General features: G+C 43.9%; 1 protein-coding gene across 2 annotated transcripts in view; it reads right to left on the minus strand.

Annotated features, from left to right (window-relative positions):
- LOC131913344 (myomegalin-like) overlaps positions 1-22090 on the minus strand; it is a 110314-nt gene that overhangs the window by 56330 nt on the left and 31894 nt on the right. For both annotated transcript variants that reach the window (XM_059265944.1, XM_059265943.1), the window contains exon 2: positions 1869-1924. In XM_059265944.1, the coding sequence (XP_059121927.1) occupies positions 1869-1924 (56 nt within the window). The remainder of the gene's footprint in view (positions 1-1868; positions 1925-22090) is intronic.

Consider the following 22090-nt stretch of genomic DNA (forward strand, 5'->3'; position numbering starts at 1 on the left):
GTGGGGCACAAATGATACAACAGAAGGAAGCCATACTGCAGCGAGATGGATGGGGCAGGATTGACAAGGTGCGCTGAGCCTCTGCGGCTGGACTCAGATCCGGAACGCTTGCAGATTGTGCAATTTTAAGCAGATAGCTTCATTTTTCTAAGTCTTACTGCCTCTGTGCACATGGGGATAATGACACTTTCACAGAAATCTCACACTGAAGACAGAAAATAACTAATGGGAGCAGTCCATCAAATGCCTGTCAGTAGTAGACGTTTTGAACATTCCTTTTCAGTATCTGTCCCGGTTCTTAGATCTTTGGCTCAAAATGCAGGGCCTAGACACCCAAAATGTTAAATATGGTATCCTGGGAACATCTGAACTGAATATACCCAGTTGAATATCAATATGTATGTGTGTATGTGTGTGCACATGTATGTGGAAGCCAGAGGTCAACCTTAGGTAGTGTTTCTCAGGCATCACACATCTTGTATTTTGAGACATGGTCTCTTAATGTTCTGGAACTCCCAAGCAGGCCAGGATCTTCCTGTCTCTGCCTCTCCCACGCTGGGCTCCCAAGTGCATACCAGCAAGCACTCTACTGACTGAGCCGCCTCCTCAGCCACTTGGATACCAAGCTTAGGGGATGCTGAAGTCTTTAATGTATTCAGATTAAGACCTGATTTCTACATGGAACACATGAACCATTAATGAGAAAAAAGGCAAAACACTTAGCAAGTGAATGAAATCCTCGGGTTGGGGGCAAGTCCTTGAGAAAGATGTTTCCTGAAAGAAATCTGTCTCAGCCAGACTCCAAACATAAGCATAGTATGCTTTCTCTTATGTGCAGACCTTATGTTTTACTTTGCATATGTATTTATGAATGTGAGTATAGGTTCTAAAACTCGGAAAGGGACTGTGAGAGGAGGGGAAGACCTTTGAGTGGGGAGGGGGGTAGGTGGGTCTTAGCAGTGTGTGTGTGGTGTGAAGGTGGGATTGGGACCTCTAGGAGATGAGGGGACGGGCTGGGGCGGGGCAGGAGGACAAGGGAGGAGATGAAGCAAAGGCAAAGTATGCAAAAAAATGTTAGCATAAAACACATCACTTCAGATATGTTTTTTAAAGATTAAAAAAGAGCTGGTATGGTGGCACACACCTTTAATCCCAGCACTAGGGAGGCAGAGGCAGGGAAATCTCTGAGTTCAAGGCCAGCCTGACCTACAGAGCCAGTTCCAAGACAACCAGGGTTACATAAAGAAACCCTGTCTTGAAGGGGGGAGAGAGAGGGAGAGAGAGAGAGAGAGAGAGAGAGAGAGAGAGAGAGAGAGAGAGAGATCTGTACTTTGATTTTTTTAATTGAAACATCCCTGGCTGGCACGTGTGCAGGAGTGTGTGTGTGCTATAATTATGATGGCATTAATAGGAATAGTAAACAAGATATAGGATGTGCTTATTTCAAGACAAGAAGTTTGATCATTTAATCTTACGTCTGAGAGTGACATCATTACTATACCCATTTTAATGGGGCATTGGGGTAGAGATTGCATTTTGATGGCAGAATTTATCTTACTCGTTTTCAAGTGGCTTTAATCTTGCAACGCTAGCCTTATTAAAAGTGAAGAATTCACAGAAGTACTTGTGTTATGACTGACTGTACTGTGCTGCCTCCTAGCACATATAATTACATACAGTATAAAATTCCCCATTGGGGAATTCCAACTAGGGAATTATATACTGCGCTGGAGTGTGCAAATTTGGAAATTCATAAAAATTTGAGGAGACTCCCATTAGGAGCCAGAGGGGCCCTGACTCAAGGGACTAGATTTGGGGGAATGGCAGGAAACAGTGACATGAAAGGGCACGACCCAGGGCATCCTTACCTGCTGCACTACTTGTTCTGGGTACCATCTCCCCATCATCTTCTCCAAAATAACGTCTGTGGGGGAAAAACATACATTAGTTCACGAGTTACACATCCCAGGGCTCCTATTCCTGAGGCACATCTGTGTGTTCTCACCCATTTCTTCACTGGTACCCACTGAACTCGGACGTGCGTTAACTGCTCTTGTGATCAACGCTGGTAAAAGCATAGAGAACGTAAGTAGTGTAAGGGCGTAGGGAAAGGGACCTTTAGAGCCACGTAAGGAGGCTATCAACCGGATGAAGAGTGGGAACAAAAGGATATTCTATCAGGAGGCAACAGCAAGGGGCCAAAGTCAAGGAGGTCCCTGACATGTTAGAGGAATACAAGGAGCCAATCTGCAACTAGACCAAGCTGAACCTTCTTAGAGAATAAACAGTAACAAAGGATAGAATACTTCGATTTTAAATGGAGTGTCTGGGTGCTGAGTCAGGCTATGTGGAGTGAGAAGAAGAGAGAATGGTGTTCTAATTCGCTCCTCTGATGCTGTGATAGATAACATGACCAAAAATAATTTGGGGAGGAAAAGGTTTATTTCAGCTTACACTCCCAGGTAACAGTCCATCCCCAAGGGAGTTCAGGAAGGAACTCAAGCCAGGAACTTGGAGCAGAAGTCATAGAGGAAGGCTGTTTGCTGGCTGGCTGGCTCCTTTTGCTCTGGCTTGTGTTCAGCCAGCCTTATTTTATAACTCAAAACCACCTGCCTAGGGGTGGAACCACCCACAGTGGGCTGACTGTTTCCACATCGATCAACAATCAAGACCATTCCCAACAGTTACGGCCACAGGCCCATCTGATCTGAGACTTGCTCTTCCTAGGTGACTCTTAGATGTGTCAAGTTGATGATGAAAACTAACCAAGGGCACACAGGAGGCTTCTCTATCTCAAGTAAGAAGATGTGGGGGGTGGGGATGACAGCAGAGAAGGAAGTGAAAAACTTTAAAGAGAGCAGAATCGACACCAGGGGGGCTGGGAATATAGCTGGGTTGGTAAAGTGCTTGGCTAGCATGTATGAAATCCTGGATTTGCTCCCAACACCCCTGAGCAAATCGTTGTGGCTCCTGCCTGTAATCACACACTTAGAAGGTAGCAGCAGGAGGATTAAAAGTACAAGGCTATCTCCAACTGCGTAGTAAGTTCAAGGCAAACCTGGGCTATGTAGCTTCCTACTTCAAATAAAGAAAAGAAAAGCGACACAAAAAATTTTGAAAAGTTAAATCCATTCATGGAAATGTTACTAATGGCGTGATCCAGGAGCCAGGGCTTTATCTGCAAAGCACAGACAAGCACTACCATCCTTTTCACAGAGAGGGCGAAGATCATGGAGATCAGTCAATAAGTACTTGCCAAACACCTACATGTCGTTAGGTGCTGTGTTTTGTTTGAGTTTTTGATTTGGGGTCCTTTAGGTAGCACTAGAGATTGAGCCCAGGGCCTCCCGCCTGCCGAGCAAGTGCACATTTTTGTATGTCAGTGCCCCTGTCCCTCCGAAAGGAACCTGGTGGGCCTCACACACGATAGACCAATGTACCAAATGCACAGCCGTAGCAGCAATGTTTTAAACAAAAAGTTGTACCAGTAATAATAGTAATAGTAATAATAATAATAATAATAATAATAATAATAATAATAAACAACCAGTGATGATGATAATGATGATGATGATGATGATCCAAAGGGCCAGGGATGTAGCCTGGGAACAGAACTCTCATCTAGCATGAGAAGAGCCTAGGTACTGTTTGAAGCTTCCCTAATATAGCAGTGAGCAAAACAGGCAAAAATATCTCTGTAGTCATGGGATATACAGTGAGAGAAAACAACTCAAATCTATAGAATGTGGGCACAAGTTCTATAGAAGGACCAGTGGGTAAACTGAGGGCATGATCATTCTGAGGTACGGCTAAGGGGAGTTTTTATTGTCGATATGAGGGAGAATACAGCCAGAGGAAAGGTCCAGAACAGAGAGAAAAAAATGATAGGCTAAAACATGGCCAGCAGACTGAGGAGGAGGAGACCGAGAGAGGAAGACAAAGAGAAAGAGGACCAAGGGGGGGGGCACCAAGAGAGAGGGGGCTGAGAGAGCACATAGCTAAAATCATAGGGCTATTAGGGAATGAGAAACTGAGGAGCTGAGGAGCTGAAGAAGTTTAGGGTGAGGTGAGAAGAGCTGAGAAGAGTCACAGGTACTGAGAAAGACTGGAGGGCAGCACGTGCTTTGGTATGGTAATAGGCACCCCAGATAGCCATTGGTCCTTCTTGACAGTGATAAGAACATGGCTCCTTTGGTAGAGGGGAACCGAAAGGGCCCTGGAATTTGGGGGAGTGGAGTTTCCTTTGGACCTGACAGTGAGGGGACAGAGAAAGTGAATGTAGGGAAGGGACAGAGGTAAGCAGAGGCAGGGGACTGCAGTTTTTAGTGGACAAGACTGCTCCATGGAACGATGGGTAGCTATGGGGGTATGTGAGAAAAGACTCCTCTAAGCTGATAGCATCAAATGCAAAGGCCCCACGAGGGAGCAACTAGAATGTGGAACAGCAAGGAGGCCAGTGTGCTGAGCAGAGTGAGGGGAGGGGGCTGCGCAGGGGCACAGACTGGAAAAAGCCTTTCAGGACATTCAAAGGCATTTAGCTACTGCGGTTTTATGAATCAGAAAGATGCCCTGGCCAGAGTGGTTAATGGTTTTAAGTGGCTGCTGGCCACTGTTTTGACAGACTGGGTGGGCACACAAGTAAGGCGGGGACAGAGATGGCTGTAATTACTCTGCAGAGAGACGCTTTGTTGTTGAACTTATTTATCCTTTAAGCTTTTGGGTCTACCCAGACAGTGGTGACCAAAAAGAACTCTACAGGGCTTCTCCTTTCAAAAGCCAGACAACAGTCACAGGGAGGGAGAGGGGAAATCTGGCATTTATTTGGAAATTGATGTTTGCCTCAGGGATGGAGTCACATAGATCTTCACTCTGTTAACCAGATGGACATGAAAGTATTGGACATGACACATTTGGAATGCACACAATGGGCAATTCGTTATTAACCAAAAGTAGATCACCAGCTTCCGTCTCCCTGGCCCTCCGCCTTTCCTTGATCCTTATTGAAAAGTCTCCCTGTGAGTGAGCCACATCATGGAAGAGAGCACTGCAGGTACCACTGATTCCCTCCTGTTGAAGTGAGGGAGTAGATGTCAAAACTACTCAGCAGAATAATGGCTTGAAATACGTGTAAGGGAAAATATATAGTTATCTGTGCTGCTCTCTGAGCATGTGTGCCCAGTCCACAAAGGTGGCTGCCCATCTGCCTTCAGAAGCACAGTCAACCCTCGGGCTAAATCTACCCATCCAACATTGTTTTATTCCATCCGCACCCGGGTGACCCACTTCTACATTCCCTTGAAAAATAAGAGGGTCTATCTCTTCACACAGGGATAGATGCCCCCCTTTAAATAGGACAGACAAGTCTTTTCCAGCTTACCACAGTCCTGCTCCTCCCTACCCGGCCCCTCACATGTTCCTGAGGCTGGTGCCCTGGTACAGACACATGCAGACAGAGTTTTGCTTCTGCTTTAAGATAGGAAAAATCTCTCAGCTCCGACACACAATCCATTAACTTGTGTGGGAAGCTGCCAGCTTGCTTGTGTATCACGTTTACCTCTCCAAGCTTTTATCGCCTCAAATATTCACACAAGCAGTATATGAGATTCTATTTCCTTATATTATTTACAGATTCTATTGTCAGAGTTTAAATCTGGAATGCCCCCCACCAAAGGCTCCAGTGGGTGGTGGGACCAGAAGGTGACAGACACTCTAGGAGGTGTGACTTTGGTTAAAGAAGTAGGTCACTCAGCATATATCTTGTTCCCCATCCCTCCTTCACTCTTTCCCGATTCCTGGCCACCAAGAGGGAGGCAGTTTTCCTCTCTGACACCCTCATTCTGTGATGTTCTGCTTCACCGGAGGGCCACGGTGGAGCCAGTGACCATGGGCAAAACCTCAGATCAATGAACCCAAAGAAGTCTTTCCATTTTCAAGTTGTTGGTCTAGCATTTTGTCACAGTGATAGAACACTGACTAAGACAAAATTTAACAACAAAACTCATCTGCAGGCTCTTCAGGGATCTAAGGTTCTTTCCAGACATGGTCTTGCTCAATCCTTCTTGCTCAGCAGAGTCCAGTTTACAGAGCAGAGGCAAGTTGGAACAAAGCAGTGTATCAGTCCTCTCCTCCCCCACCCACACGTGCCGCTCAGCTTGCTGCCTGCCTGTGTGGATCGATAACCAAAAGGATAGAAAGGTCAGTTTAGACAGGACTGAGTTAAAAGGCATACTTGTAATCTCTCAGGAGAGTTTTAAAAAATCACTTTAGCTCTATTAACAGCTCAAGTTCTCTCTCTTAATGCCAGACGGTAGGCACTCACCACTGCTGGAAAAGGTTGGGAAGGAACGTGATGCTTCCCAAGGGAAGGAAGGAGCCCGTAGGGCAGAAACACTGAGTATATGTCCAGAGGATTGCCATTTGTGACGTCTGATAAACCTGAGTGCAAAGAGGATTGAGGGAGAGTAGACACAGACGCCAAGCCTGTACACACACACACACACACACACACACACACACATACACACACACACACATACACACACACACACATGCCAAATGATAATATACACAGGTATATTCTTCAGTTTTAGCCAAGATCGAAAAAAATATGTGTATCCCTTATCCTAGTTTCTCAAATTGAACTGTATTTAGATTTAAAAACAAAACAAAACAAGTCCACGAGTGAATCCGGTTCAGCTAGCATGCTGTTCCCCAGGCCGCGGATAGCTCTCCTACACAGATATCTGTGTATAATCATTCCCCCAAGAGGCTTTATCTTTTAAAAAGAAATTTCCTGTATAAAAGAGGACTAGTCGTTACCTTTCTCTTTCTCCCTGACATTATTATTCTGTCAGTAACAAAATGATTCCACGAAAATCATGTGTGCTAGTGACCTTGCCAAGACAACGTTCTGTTTAACTGAAAGAAGCAAGATTCTCCAAGCACAGCCTACTCACAGGCTGTCCATTTGCTTGATTTCTGCATGCCATCTCACCCGTATTTTCTTGGTCAGCTGATAAGTAACGGGTACGATATTAAATTCAAGCAGTACATTGATACTTCATATCATATATCGCTGGCTTTTCCTGTAGTTTCCCAAGGTGATTAGGTTGGGAATTATCAGAACGTAATTGCTACTCTCTGGAAACCATCTGCCACCCCCTGTCACTCTAATGCTGTTAGACTGACTGATGGCTCTTTCCAGTCATTCCTGGGAATGGTAGTTTCATTTACTCCAAGGAATATCCAGGACACTCAAGTATGCTTTGCTTGAACACAGCTCCTTTGAAGATCCAGCACTGCATTGGCCCACTAGCCTAGTTTCTCATGATACCAGGGAGCAAGGCCTAGGCTCCTTCTTCCATAGCAAAGAGCAACACCACGGTGGAACCTGCTGGGCGGTATTTCCTACAAGGCAGATAGACCCTATTTTGCAAACTGTGCTCTTGGTACCATCGTCTCCTAATCCCATCAACTGAATTTTTAGAGGGAGAGGAGTCAGGAATCAGTTACCCATCAGCTTCAATAATTAGTCCCTTAATGCATGAGATAATTATATCTTAGAACCAAGACTGTGTCCCAGACCACTTGGAGGTGGTTGATGGCAGCCCAGGCGCCCCCATTTTCTTTTCTTCAGTCTTACCTGCTAGAATAATTAACCTAGGGTTGTGTTCTCTTCTCATACGAGGGGAAAACTCTCCCAAATGTGGTTATTCTCAAGCTCCTTCCCCAGACCACAGGCTTGGAGAGGGTTCTGAGGACCGTCCTGGGCACCACCCCATCATTTACCACCACCTCGCGTAGCATCTCCAAACTGAAGGCCAAGGCTAGCCTTTCTATTTTTTTTTCCAGTTTGTTCCTATAAACAAATTTCAGAAGCAGAAGAGTAATATGTTTGAGCAGTATGTACAGTAGAAACCTGGGACTTGATTGCGATTGCTGTTCCTTACAAGAATCTGTGTGTGCATTGGTGTGTATGTTCAGGTATGAATGGCTTATGTACATGTGTGTGCACGCATATGGGGGGCAGAGTTCAACATCAGACGTTTCCTCTATTTCTTTCCATCTTTTTTGGAGGAGGGGTGGCTAGAGAGCAGAGTCTCTCACTGAAACTGGAGCTTGCTGGTTTGTTTAGCGATACTGCCTGGCGAGGAAGTCCCAGGAATCCTCCTGTCTCTGCCCGTCCAGCTAGAATTACAGGTACATGGCATGCCTCCACACCCGGCTTTTACATGAGTGTTGGAGATTGGCCTAAGGTCCTCATGGTCGCCCAGCAAACACTCTACCAATGAAACCTCCTCCCCGGCCCTGTTTGTAGAGTCTCCAGATTTATAAACATTTATGGAGAAGCTCTTTTCATGCAAGGCACTGGAAATAAAGAAGAAATCATGGCTCTTGTCCTCTCACAGTAGATTCAGAGAAGAAGGCACATGATTCAAAGAGGTAATTGTGAGAATAATGTGCTTAAAGGAATTTCAGAACATAGATGAAGCAGTCACATAGTCTTCACAGAAATGGAGGTCTAGGAACCCGACAGAAAGCAGAGAACATTGATGGAGTTTAGGTTATAAAGGACAGCTGTAAGTACACAAGGCATCATGAGAAAGGACAGCTGTAATTACACAAAGCAACATGAGAAAGGTCTAAAAACAGGAAATTGAACGGTGTTTTCTCCCCAGTCTAGTTACAAATGGCTTTCTAGGGTTCATTCCCCATCCATGTTACCTTCCCCCCCCCCCCAAACTCTCTCAGACAGGAACATTAACCGAAACCAAAGGCAGAAAGCACTTCATGTCTCTCCTCACACAGGACATCTTTACCTGACCACTTCAAGCATTGTTAGGGTTTGGATCTCAAAGGCCTGAGAAAGGTCAATGTGCTAAATTAGTCTTGGTCGCCAGCATGTGGCACTATTGGGAGGTGGTGGAATCTCTGGGAGGTGGGGCCTGGGGCCTAAGGTCCTCATGGTCGCCCAGCAATAGCAATCGCAATCAAGTCCCAGGTTTCTACTGTATCTAGCAGTTATCACGTGTGCTCTTGATGGGTACGGTAAGTCCTCACTTTGCTCTCTCTCTTTGCTTCGTAGACACCACACAGTGGGCAACTTTTCTCTACCACACACTACTGCTGTCGCCACAGGCCTAAAGCCCCAAAGAACCACAGATTGAAATTGCAGACGCTAGAGCCAAAATAACCCTTCCCTTTAAAAAGGTTGTTTAGCTCAGATATGCTGTTACCACAATGCAAAGTGACTAAGTGGGGTCAGTGGTGTGGCAGCGTCTGAAGATGTGACTCAGAAGTCTCAGAGCGATCTCATGAGAGCTCAGATCAGAATCAGGATGGGAGTGCAGTCAGTAAGGGTAGAGTGCTGGTGAGCTTCCAGGAGGAAGTACAAACTACTGGGATGAGAGACATCCACACCATGCTCTGTCAAATAACATGCCTGCATTTCATCAATGCCCTGAGGCTCTGTGGGAGGCTGAGTTTAAAGGTTCCATTTACTTGGTGGGTAAATTTCAAGGCAATGCAGCATTCATGCTGTGGCCTGGGTTTTGCCAGCTGCTTTTACCAAGGTTTACAACATGACCTGGGGACCAAAAAACAACTCAGAAAGATCTGAAACTTTTATAGTTGTCTGGAGAAAGAACACAGTTAAAGGTATAAAGTGTTCCTGAAACCATAAGTCATATTAAACCTTTCTTCCTTTAAAGTTGATTCATCCCAGCGATTTTTTTAATATAGTGGCAAATATCCAATGTAAACTTTGAAAAATCATTTAGTAATACTGTCAGTAAGAAAGGATCAGCATAATATTTGTACTACTGTAAAAATGCCTATAAACATAAACTAGGAAACATGGCTTAGAGAAAGGTTGGAGGTTGGGGATGAGGGAATTAAAAAAATACATACACAAGTGTCTTAGTCACTGTCCTATTACTGTGAAGAAACATCACAGCCATGGCAACTCTTATAAAGGGAAACATTTAACTAGGACTGGCTTACAGTTCAGAGGCTCAGGGTTAGGCTCAGTGTGGGTTTTTAGACAGAGGCTTGTGGTATGACAGGAAATTTGCTGACATTTGCTGCTTACTAAGGTCTCCACAGTATTTAGACATCAAACCAAACATATATTCTGTCCTACTTTCCACATTCTTTTTTCCCCCCCAATTCATTTTATTTTATTATGTATACAGTGTTCTGTCTGCATGTATGCCTGCAGGCCAGAAGAGGGCATCAGATCTCATTATAGATGGTGAACTACAATGTGGTTGCTGGGAATTGAACTGAGGTCCTCTGGAAGAGCAGTCAATACTCTTAATCTTTGAGCCATCTCTCCAGCCTACTTTCCATGTTCTCAAGGCTTAAGCCTCCTTTGAGGGCCAAGAGAGGGAGTTCAGTAGTTAAGAGCAGTTGTTGCTCTTCCAGAGGAACCAGGTTCATTTCCCAAAACTTACACAGTGGCTCACAACTATCTATGACTCCATTTCCAGGGGGTCTCAAACCCCTATGTGACCCCCATGGGCACCATTCATGCAGGCAAAACATTTATAAACATAAAATAAAATTTAAAAATATCTAAAAACAGATTCTCCTTTGATATAACTTGCTAGATTCTGTCTGGTTCAACTGAAAGGAATTTTCTAAAGGTAAATTTTTCATATTTTTATTTATATCTACATCTCAACCTGTCAAATACAAAACGCCTAGAAGGAAAACATAATCTGTGGCCTGGGTTTGTTTTTTTAACATATGTGAGGTTCTGGCTCTGATGATTTATAAGTGACAGGATTTCACAAATAATGTTACATTGACAATGCAGACATCTGCAGGTAATAGTTTTTCTTTTTAACTGCCTGTGCATAGCTTTCCAAAGCAATACATTTTCTTCCACTGCAATCCTGCTCAATGACCATGATAATTACTATGGTGAACCATCACACCTATCACCAATGCTGCCTCCCAGTTTATGGAATGAATGTCTCATACTTTCCAGGCACTATTTAATCATATCCTGTAAACTAGACAACCTTACTCTGGTTCTACAAGTGAGGAAGAAGCCTGGAAAATGAGATGTTTCATACAACATCACACTGGAGCATGAACTTGAAAACTGAATTGGTATAACTCCGGGCCTTTAAAAATTATCTAATATAAGCATTCCATTTTCAATTATATGTATACCTGTGTATCTGTGTGTGGGTTTGTGCACATGAGTGTAATTGCCCATGGAGGCCAGAAGAGGGCATCAGATACCCTGGATCTAGAATTACAAGTGGTTGTGAGCCACCCAATACAGGTAACAGAATCTAAACTTGGGTTCTTTGCAAGAACAGCAAGTGCTCTTAACCACCAAGCCATCTCTTCAACACCTCCAGATCTTTTTTCTGTCCATATATACCCTATTTACATCCATGCATAAATGCTTCCTTTGTGCCTGCCTTAAGTCCAGGGATTTGCATTCTGAGAGACTAAGAGAAAGACAAGGTGAACTACCTGCTGTGCCCAGAGGATACAATGGGAGATTCAAAATAAATTTGTTTCTTGGGATAATTTATCTGTGAAAGACAGCCCACACTTGCATGTGGGAATACTGGTCTAACATGCTGTATGAAATCCTGAAAGAGAGGTGCTGAGAAGTCTTATACAAGTCTTTTCCTGAAAAGTGTTTCTAACCAAATGTCTCGAGTATCTTCCCCAAGCCCCTTGATGATAACACCAGGGCTTGTCCTGTACAGTCCAAGGGAATGAGCTAAAAGGCACAAAAGATGATGGAAACAGACTTAATCAAAGTGGAAAGGCCATTTGTGAACATCATCTGAGACCACATCTCAGGCCCCCTTTTCACTTGTCAAGAGAAAAGCAAGTATATCCTCTATGCTTCAAGTGTTGCAACTACTCCTGCCCCACCATTTGGCACAGGAATCACAAAAAGGCACATTCAAATGCAAGTAGGTTAGAAGTCACAGATGCAGAGCACAGGACTGCTGTAAAATAAACTCAGTGAGGTCATCACTTTTCTCACCTCGGGACCCATCATTATAATCTCTGCAAGTGAGGATGCTGAACTGGCAAAGCCCCTCAGAACACGCAGCACATTATTAAGAGCGCCCCAACATGTTGAGCGTGGACTGACTTGCACTGACTCAGAAGCATTCACTTCTCCCCAGCACAGGTTGCATTTACACCCTTCACTTCATACAGTCTATCCGTGAAAGTGCCCGTGACCAAATGCATCTTCGTGAGGCAGACTCTGGAGTACTCACCAACAGCTACAATGAGCTACAGGCATCATTTCCAACCAGGATGGCTGCATGGCTGCAACAAATGTCTCTCTCTGCCTGTCTGTCTGTCTGTCTGTCTGTCTGTCTGCCTCTCTCTCTCTCTCTCTCTCTCTCTCTCTCTCTCTCTCTCTCTCTCACACACACACACACACACACACACACACACACATACACACACACACTCCCCGCCCCCATCTGTCTATGTCACTAAGCCTTTCTCCCTTAAGAAAACTAATTTTTTTTTCATGTTGCCACCTGTTACAGTTCAGAGAAGTGATTTAAGATTGTAGGAGGTATAGGCAGTTCAGGTGATTATTCTCCTCACTTGCCCTTATAAGGTCATCAGACATCCACTTATCTACTAAGTTCCCTCTGACCTCCTTGAGTCAACAAGGTGACAGGTGAAACATCGGTACATCTTTGGAAAGATGCATGAGAACCGCCTGCTTTGGCTTCGGCCAGATCACCGGGTGATGCATGGTGTCTCTGCACACTTCCAGAACCTGTCTTTTGTTATCTACTTTGGGTCCTGCCAGTGCATTCTGTGGTCCTCTGTTTTCATTCATGACTAACACTCCCAGGGTCTGGGCTATGCAGAGACATTGGCTCAATCCACCTACAGTGCTACACTGGGTGTCAAGAGATTCATGATGTTGTTCCCTTTCTATTTCTTTTTTGAGTCATATATATTCCATTGTTTAATTTCTCTGTCTATCTTTAATGGCTTTTAAAGAGCTACATGTTCCTTATGGAATTTTTTTTTAGTTAAAGAAAAGCAAAAATCATTTCTTAAATGTCACTACATATAGACCACATTAAAAAAGACTTTTATATTTTTTCTTTTAATTGTTCTTCAGTTCTGCTTGTGTGAATTCAGTAAATGAGAAATCATATTGAGCAGATGATCTCCACTTTGCTTTTAATTTTACATTTGTATGAGTGCATGCATGTGTGCACCTGTGTGTGTACATTCATCCATACGTGTGTGTGTGTGTGTGTGTGTGTGTGTGTGTGTGTGTGTGTGTACCGGGGCACACATGTGGAGATCAGCAGACAACCTGCAGGAGCTGGATCCCTCCTGCCACCATGGATTCTAAAAATAGAACTTAGGTCATCAGGCTGAGCAGCAAATGCCCCTCTCCACCCTCTGAGCCACCTCTCCTGACCTTGCTTTAATTTTCATAATATTAAAATAAAAGGCTGTAAATAAAGAGGGGCTGGGAGGGTGACTCAGCAACCAAGAATACTTGCTGTTCTTTCCGAGGACTCAGATTCAATTCCCAACACCCTCACAACCATCTGTAACTCCAGTTCCAGGGGATCTGATGCCCTCTTCTGGCCTCCACAAACACCAGGCACTCATATGGTACACAGACACACTTGTGGGCAAAACAGCCATGTACAGAAAATAAGGTGTTCTGTGTTTTTTAAAACAATGTTGTAAGGGATGTTGCTTCACAGGAAAAGTCCCGGAAAGTGGGAATAGGGAGGAAGCAAGTGGGAAGAGAAGGGGAAAATTATAGATTAGTCTGAAATTACAAAGACTAAATCTAGTGTCTGCTATCCCCATACGGCTTGATAAAGTACTAAGACAAAGCTTGTAGACTTCTATGGGATTCCCAAATTTACCATGGCTGTTAAGGTACTTAGGTTCTAAAATAGTGCTGAGAAAATGATTTTAACAGTCAGTTCTGAGTGTAGGCTCCACAGAGAGAATAAAGAGTGGACAGCCCGGGTGATAAGGGAAAACCAGGAGCTGAAGTAAACAGTAAGGTAAACCTAGTATTCAGAGAGACATCGTAGTCAGGGGTTAGGGGTGTCAGGGAAGACATCCTCACGGTTGAGATCTTCTTCCTTTCTTTCGGTTTTTGGTTTTCGGGATTCTTAAGGAGAGAGAATATGGGTTAAGGATGAGCCACGAGGGATGCCAGTGTTTACAGGATGCTCAAGCAAATTCAAGTTAAGAACTGTGATGGGGGGACCTTGAAGTAAGAGTGTGCCTGGGGGCCATACCAGAGTGTCCACATCATTCACTGTCAGGTACCCAGCACTAAAGAAGTATATATCATAGCACAAACTGCACACGCTTCTTAAACAATGGCATTCAGCTTCAATGCACAATGGTGCCAGGTTTTGCTAACCTGTTGTGCCCATGTATAATATGGCAATACCCAACAGAAACATCAGCCTTCCAGAGAATGCTATCTGGAAAATTCTTAACTGAAGATCTACTGAAGACTTGGGCACAGCTAGTCCATTGTCGAATCACATTCCACGGAAAATACAGAATCAACCAACTAGATTCAGAGTATAACAGAACAAGCAGAACTGGCTATAGAAAACACCAAGAACTTGCTTCTAAAAATAATTTCCAAAGGAGGCAATGACGAAGCTAACCACAGAAGGATCAACAGTTACCCTAGCAAAGGCAAGACTAGGTGTGTGGGTGGGAACAACCGGTATATTAAGGCCCACACAGAATAATTTTAGATCAGGGTGAATACAGTGGCAATCAGTATACAACCAGCTCCCTAGGACTGCTGGCAATGTTATTTCTGTGAGACCAATAACCTGGAAAAGTTCACAGAGGACTATTTTGAAACAAACAGTTTGAATTTTACATGCTGTAACTTAATGCACACAAATGTACATTTCTTCCTGCTATAAAACATACATTGACTTAGTTCAAAAGCAGCATGTAAAGGGTGATACACATAAGTCCACAAGCAAATGCAATATCTTCTTTTTCCTTGCAACAGGCATCCTAACACATACTATGCATAATTTTGCTGTGACCTAAATCTACTTTTATTTTCTCATATCAATGTTATGTTTACTACTCTCTTAGCACACAATACTGCTAGAGATTAATAACCACAATAAAGCATTTTCCCCCAAAGAAGGGTCAAAGTTAGGAATGTTGCTGTTGATTTACCTGGAGATAGGACACTTTGTGCTGATGTATCCAGTTAAGTGTGTGTGTGTGTGTGTGTGTGTGTGTGTGTGTGTGTGTGTGTGTCTGCCTCTCTGTCTCTCTGTCTTTCTCCCCTCCCCCTCCCCCATGGGGATTCAGGTCCTGAAAAGACATTTAAACTGCAATATATCCTTCTGTTATATGTAATGACAGCTCAGGAACATCCAGTGAATTTTCAAAACCTGGAAATGTTTCATCTTGCTGTTCTACTTCTGAACATCAATTGTCAAAAGAAAGAAAGAAAGAAAGAAAGGAAGAAAGAAAGAAAAGAAATCCTATGGAAGAAGATGCTTTTAGCATCCAGATATTTACTGGGTATTTACAGTAGTTGAAGGTGGAAAACTTCAAGCCTGAGAGTGGGAAATGTTTAAGGATGTATTGTAATCCCATATGACATGCTATTCCACATGACGAATATGCCACAGAGGGTAACAAGCGGAAGAGGAGTGGGTACTGAGACAGGCAACCGAAAGGTGTCATGGACGACTATGATGCTGTGAAGATGCAACGTGGTATTATTGTAAAGTTCACTATAAATAGTCTATGAACAAAAACAGTTTGGCTATGAGGGCTCAGAAAAAAAAAAACATACCCTATTTGTCTTGATGACCAGAGAACTCAGAAGATGCTGTGAGACAGAGGAGAAACGTGGCCTTGTGTGTCTGAATGGTTTAAAATAGGACTGGATGGAGCCACCTTGGGCCATCATGACATCTTGTTTATTTTGGACTTTTATTCTAACTTTAAATGTTATTTGAATGTTTGCCTGAGACAACCTGTGAAATGTCCTGAGCCCACTTCAGAATGTTATTTATAAGACGGCCGGATTTGTGGGTGGTGTCTTAAGACATCCACTGACTAGTCAGCACAGCCACAGTGAAGTGAGCTACCAGGACGGAGAGGATGCTGTGAAGAAATGCAGCCCTCTCCCATTTCCAGAGCAAAAGCAACCTTCCCTGTCTTCTGTACCCAACCTCAGTAGCTGAAAGAAGGGGTGGGGGGCAGTGAGTACTCTACACTGATCTGGTTTGTGAGAATAAAGAGTGAAATCAGAGACTGAGACAAAGTCCCCAACCCACAGCCAAGTGTAGAGCACAGTTGCCAAGGCAGAGATTTTTTCTTCTCAACATGCAGAAAATTAATTGCTAGCACTGATGAATATTCAACAGGAATCCGCTGTCTGAAGATATCTCAGTAATAGAGTCAGGAAAGCAAGCATTTTCCTGATACAAAACGCTTCATGCAAAACACCAGGCAAGCAAGACACTGGCATCGTCTAACTGCCATGCATACTAATTTTGAACAGGAGAAAAATCACATAACCTCCCTCAACAGCCACATCTGTAAAATGGGGCAAAATGCCATCTCTGGCTTTAACTATCCATCTGTCAACAGGACTCTCTAGTGTTTCACATGAATTCTACCAGGCTGTGAGTTAGCCAAGGGTGGGACAAATGCAAACAGCTACCAGTGTGACCTGGTGGGTACAATACACCTATATCGATGAGAATATGGCCTTACTTGAAGTTGTACTTTTGACTATACGATAAAGAAGTAAAATCAGCCGGGCGGTGGTAGCGCATGCCTTTAATCCCAGCACTTGGGAGGCAGAGCCAGGCGGATCTCTGTGAGTCTGAGGCCTGCCTGGGCTAAGAGTGAGTTCCACGAAAGGCGCAAAGCTACACAGAGAAACCCTGTCTCGAAAAACCAAAAAAAAAAAAAAAAGAAAAAAAAAAAGAAGAAGTAAAATCAAATCCTGAAACTGGACCATTGGTTGTTTTTTGTTTTTGTTTTTGGTTGGTTTTTTTTTTTGGGGTGGGGGGGGTTTGGTTTGGGGTTTTGTTTTTTTTTTTTTTTTTTTTTTTTGGTTTTTTGAGACAGGGTTTCTCTGTGTAGCTTTGCGCCTTTCCTGGAACTCGCTTTGGAGACCAGGTTGGCCTTGAACTCACAGAGATCCACCTGGCTCTGCCTCCCGAGTGCTGGGATTAAAGGCATGCGCCACCACTGCCCGGCGGACCATTGGTTTTTTAGCTGTTACTCCTCTTCTCCAGATTTTCATAGCCTTGAAAGACAGATGCAAGTAATGCTTGCATTTTATTAAATGCTCCTCTTTCCTAACCTTCTATCTTGTTGTTGTTTGTTGTTGTTGTTTTTAAGACAGGGCTTCCCTGTGCAACAGCCCGGGCTGTCCTGGAACTCTCTCTGTAGTACAGGCTTGACTCAATCTCACAGAGATCCGCCTGCCTCTGCCTCCTGAGTGTGGGGATTAAAGGCGTGTGCCACCACCTCCTGGCTTCTAGCCTTCCATCTTAAAGGCTGCTCTCGAATAAGGTCGATTTGTCTTCCTTTTAATTGTTTGTTAAGGCAACTTGTATAAGAGTCACATATGACTTGCCTGACTTACTCAGCATCCCCATATGCCACAAACAAGAACATTTCCACCCCCAAAGGGAAGAGAATTTGTAATGACTTTTCCGGAGTTAAGCAGTATGGCAGACTGATCAATGACATCCCAAGGAGGTCCGCATTCCTAACCACCAGAGCTTGTGAACGTGCCACTTTACATGGCCATAGGGACTTGAAAGATATGACTATGAGAAGAGACGATCTTGGGCTATTTGTCTGGCACCAAAGTAGTCACAAGGGTCCCTGTAAGAAGGACACAGTTGGGATGGCAGAGGGAGATGTGATGGTGGAAACAGCAGCCAGAGCGATGTCACTGCTGGATTAGTGCTCTGAGTCAGGAATGCTGAGGGTCTCCAAAAGCTGGAAAGGGAAGGAATGGGTCCCCCCCACCCCCCGAGCTCCAGAAGGAATGCAAACCCAATGATACCTTGAGTTGAGGTTCAAAGGCTGATTTTTAGACTTTTGACCTCCGGCATGGCATACTCTCTGTGTCATAAGCCACTGTTTTTGGTAACAGGAAACTAACACAAAAGTGACGAAGGAGTTCCCACAGTTCCTAAAGCAGAAGTCACAGTGAGTTTCTAGTCCAGGTGAGAGGACACTAAATATTCAGAACCATTGCCATTCCACCATGCGATTCACCACATGAGGAAACTTAATCTCACAATCAAATTCTCCGTACTCTCCATAAACTATTCCTCCAACAGCTCTGAACTGTGCAGGGACATCAACGTGACTGGAGGCAGACCAGTGTTTTGGAAGGCCAGCATATTCACCATATTCACAGGAAATTTGCTATTGGAGAACTAACCACATTCTCCACAGGTGACTTAGCAAAGAGGCTGGCAACAGCCAGGTCGGAAGCCTCGGCAGGGAAGAAGGCTCACATGGGTCTGCACGATGACGACGTGCAGCTGTCAGAGCATGTCTGACTGAGAACTTAAACGCCCAGCACCTTGGTCCTTTGTGGGTAGATTGAGCAAGATAAAGCGCTGGGCATGAGGGGCACCTGACTGTAATCCCAGCCCTTTGGAGGTGGAGGCAGAAGGATCAGAAAGTCAAGGCTCAACCTAGTCTCCATGAAGCCATTTCAAAACACAAAACAAGAGTGCAGGGTTGTGTGAAGCACCTTTAGGGAAGGGCAATTTCCAGAACTTCCTGGAAAGAAATCTGGGAATAGAATCACAGTTTTAAGCCCATCCATGAGTTTAAAAGAAGCTAACATAAGTACTCTATTTCAAAACCAGGTCACCCACAAGACACAACTCAAATAAAGCAATTAAAACAAAACAACAAACAACAACAACAAAAACCAGCTCGGGTTAGGGAGTTAGATCGCCCGGGTTCTCATTTCTTCCTTAGTTGTATGTGTCACACTGGACAAATGAATCATTGTCTCTTCAGGTGGATTTCCTTGTCTTGAAAAAAGGAACATGACAGTTTTTTATCATATAAGTTATGGGGATTAGGAGAAATCCCAGGCGCAGAGAATCAGCACCCATTGAAAGCTTAATAAATGTTAGCGATTGTGGCTAACTTTCCTTCTCAGCATCTTTTAGAGTTTTTCCAATGCATTCCCACAGCAGCTGCTCTAGTTTGCTTCGCTGTGATAAACACCATGACCAAAAGCAACTTGGGGAGAACAGGTTTATTTTACTTTACAGGTTATAGTCTATGGTTGAGAGAAGCCAAGACAGGAGCTCAAGGCAGGATCTTAAGCAAAAAAAAAAAAAAAGAAGAAGCATCACTTCCTGGTTGGTTTGTTCCCTCTGGCTTGCTCAGTTGGCTTTCTTATGAACCCCGGGCCCATGGGCCTAGGGATGGCGCCACCCACAGTGGATTGGGCCTTCCTACATCAATTCACAATTAAAAATGCCTCACAGATATGGTTACAGACCACTCTGATTAAGGCAACTTTTTAGTTAAGTTTCCTTCTTCCCAGATGACTCTCGGCTTGTGTCAAGCTGAAACTATGAAAGTAGCCAATGTATATCTTTACCTTCACTTCACTTTATTAAGATTATAAATGATGGGGGAGGAGGTAGGACAGGGGTATCATGAGTTCAAGGCTAGTCTGGATTACATAGTGAGACCCTGTAATAAACAAGCAAATGAATTATAGACGATGTGTACATGAAGCTCTGAAAGGCCAAGCCAATCTCATTCATTGTTAGATGCTTAGTGTCCAGCACAGTGTGTGGCTGCTTGGGGGTCCTTTATCCAAGATATCTGTAACTGATCTGACACGTGAGCCCAGGGGATCTGAGTGGCCAGCCATCATCTGTAACTTCAGGATTTTTTTCCAGCTGTGACCCATTAGTTGATAAAATAGAGTCACCATCAGCACTGATTTTCTAAAGAAATAACATAGGAAATATCTGAGTATAAAATTCATGATAAGGGTAAGTATTGTCACATGGAGCTTTGTAAGTGTATTTGGTTGCATTATAAATACATTTCCTATTGTGGGTTTGGGCTTATTAGTAGTGTGACTATCCATCTTGCCAACGATCAGTATTTTTTAATGTCTTCATGTGACTAGTGATGTGAAGTACTTTTCACTGTGTCCCCTTTGGATACTTTGTTTTTAGAAACTTCTTTTATAACCACTTATAAAACAATTTGGTAGTATTCCTCAAGCTGAGCATGCATTTCCTGTGGTCTAATGATCCGACTTCTATTGGTTTACCCGGTAGAAACATACACACACATTCACAAAGGGCATGGACAAAACGTTTATGGCGACACCATCTTACTAGCCCCAAACCTGATGATAGTCCCCAGATAAACTGGTATGTTAACACACAATAGAATCTTAGTTAAAAGAAAGAATAAATCAACCACAACTGTACGTGTGAGCATTTAAGAATTCCGAAAGCGTAAGAGTAAGTGAAAAAAAGCTACATGGACGCTTGTCATGTCTTCTTCAGTTTGCAATGAAGTTTAAAACTAGGTGAAACTAAGCTGTGGTGCTAAGGTCGGGGTCCATAACCTAAGAGTCATAAGTAGGACCGACTTCATAAGCACAGGATGGCTCTCCATCTGTGTGCCCGTCACGTTCATACACTGTTTGTGACTTGTGAGACTTTGACACAATTACTTTATGTATGTGTGTGCATAACTGTGTGTGTGTGTGAATGCACATACATGTGTATGTCAGAAGACAGTCTGAGGTGTCATTCCTCAGGTGCTGCACACACACACACACACACACACACACACACACACACACACACCTACCGAGACCAGATCTTTTACTAGTCTGTAACTTGCACCAAAGCACAAGCACCTGGTTGCTTTTTTTTTTTTTTTTTTTTTTTTTTTTTTTTTTTTAAATGGAGGTTCTGGGAAAAGATCCCAGGTCCTCAACTTTGCAAGGCAAGTACTTTCTTATTGATTCTCAGAGTTATCTCCCAAACCCCACAATTACTACTTTTTAAGATGTGAAAAGCACTGATAGATGGCAACAGTCCCTGACACACTCGCTCTCCTCCCCGTCAGGTACTCCTCTGGGGCCAGCAATCTTCCTGGATCGGTAGCCTTTGTTTGAAGGGAGCTTCCTGCCGTTGAACCACACCTTGCCTCTTTGGAACTTGCTGTGGCCATCGTTGTTCTGCCCTTTTAGGAGATCCTAAACTCATCTAATCCCCTACCACCAACTGCTCTTCAGATCTTTGACCCGCTGGCACACCCTCCCTCTCTCCAGACTTAAGAGCCCCAGGTCCCTTGGCCAACCCTCAAAGCACAGCTCTGAGCCCTACCCTTAAAATCCCATGAAGACCTGAACAGATCACCGTTTTCTAGAAGAGACAAAAAATGTAGGATTGACCCTTCACACCCAGAGAGCTCACTTCCTCCATCAGTGTACTCTGTGCATTTCGTCCTTCCTTCAAAATTCACAGTAAACTGTGCACTCTGTTGAGCTGAACAATCAACCGAAAACCCCCATATTTTTTTTAATTACTGTTGAACCCCAATTTACTCTCTGTGTTGGTAGCCTTCACCGTCTCAGAACACTCACTTGGCCCCACGCCAGTCCCCCAAAGCTAAATTCCGGTGATGAAGAGCCTATCTGGGATATAGTCTTCACACATCCAGAGATCTCCCTCAATCCTGAAAAAAACAAACAAAAACCAAAACAAACAAACACAAAAACCCGAAAAACAAACAAACAAACAAAAAACCACACACAGAAATGAAATCTTTGTCTCAATACAGGGCCTCTAGTCCTTATCAGTCACTTGAAGGAGCTCCATTTTAAGGAATATTTAGAGAATGGTGGGATGGAGGGTGGAGAAAACAGAATTCCACAACCATCTCTGCAACCTGAGCTACCCCAGACCCGCCCTGGCCTCGGCCTGGGCCGTGGAGGGTGAGCCCCGACCAGAGGCTCAGGAGCTGAGCATTACTGGCCTCTATGGGTTGCTGG

Source organism: Peromyscus eremicus, chromosome 6, assembly GCF_949786415.1.
Source record: "Peromyscus eremicus chromosome 6, PerEre_H2_v1, whole genome shotgun sequence".
NCBI classification, from domain to species: domain Eukaryota; kingdom Metazoa; phylum Chordata; class Mammalia; order Rodentia; family Cricetidae; genus Peromyscus; species Peromyscus eremicus.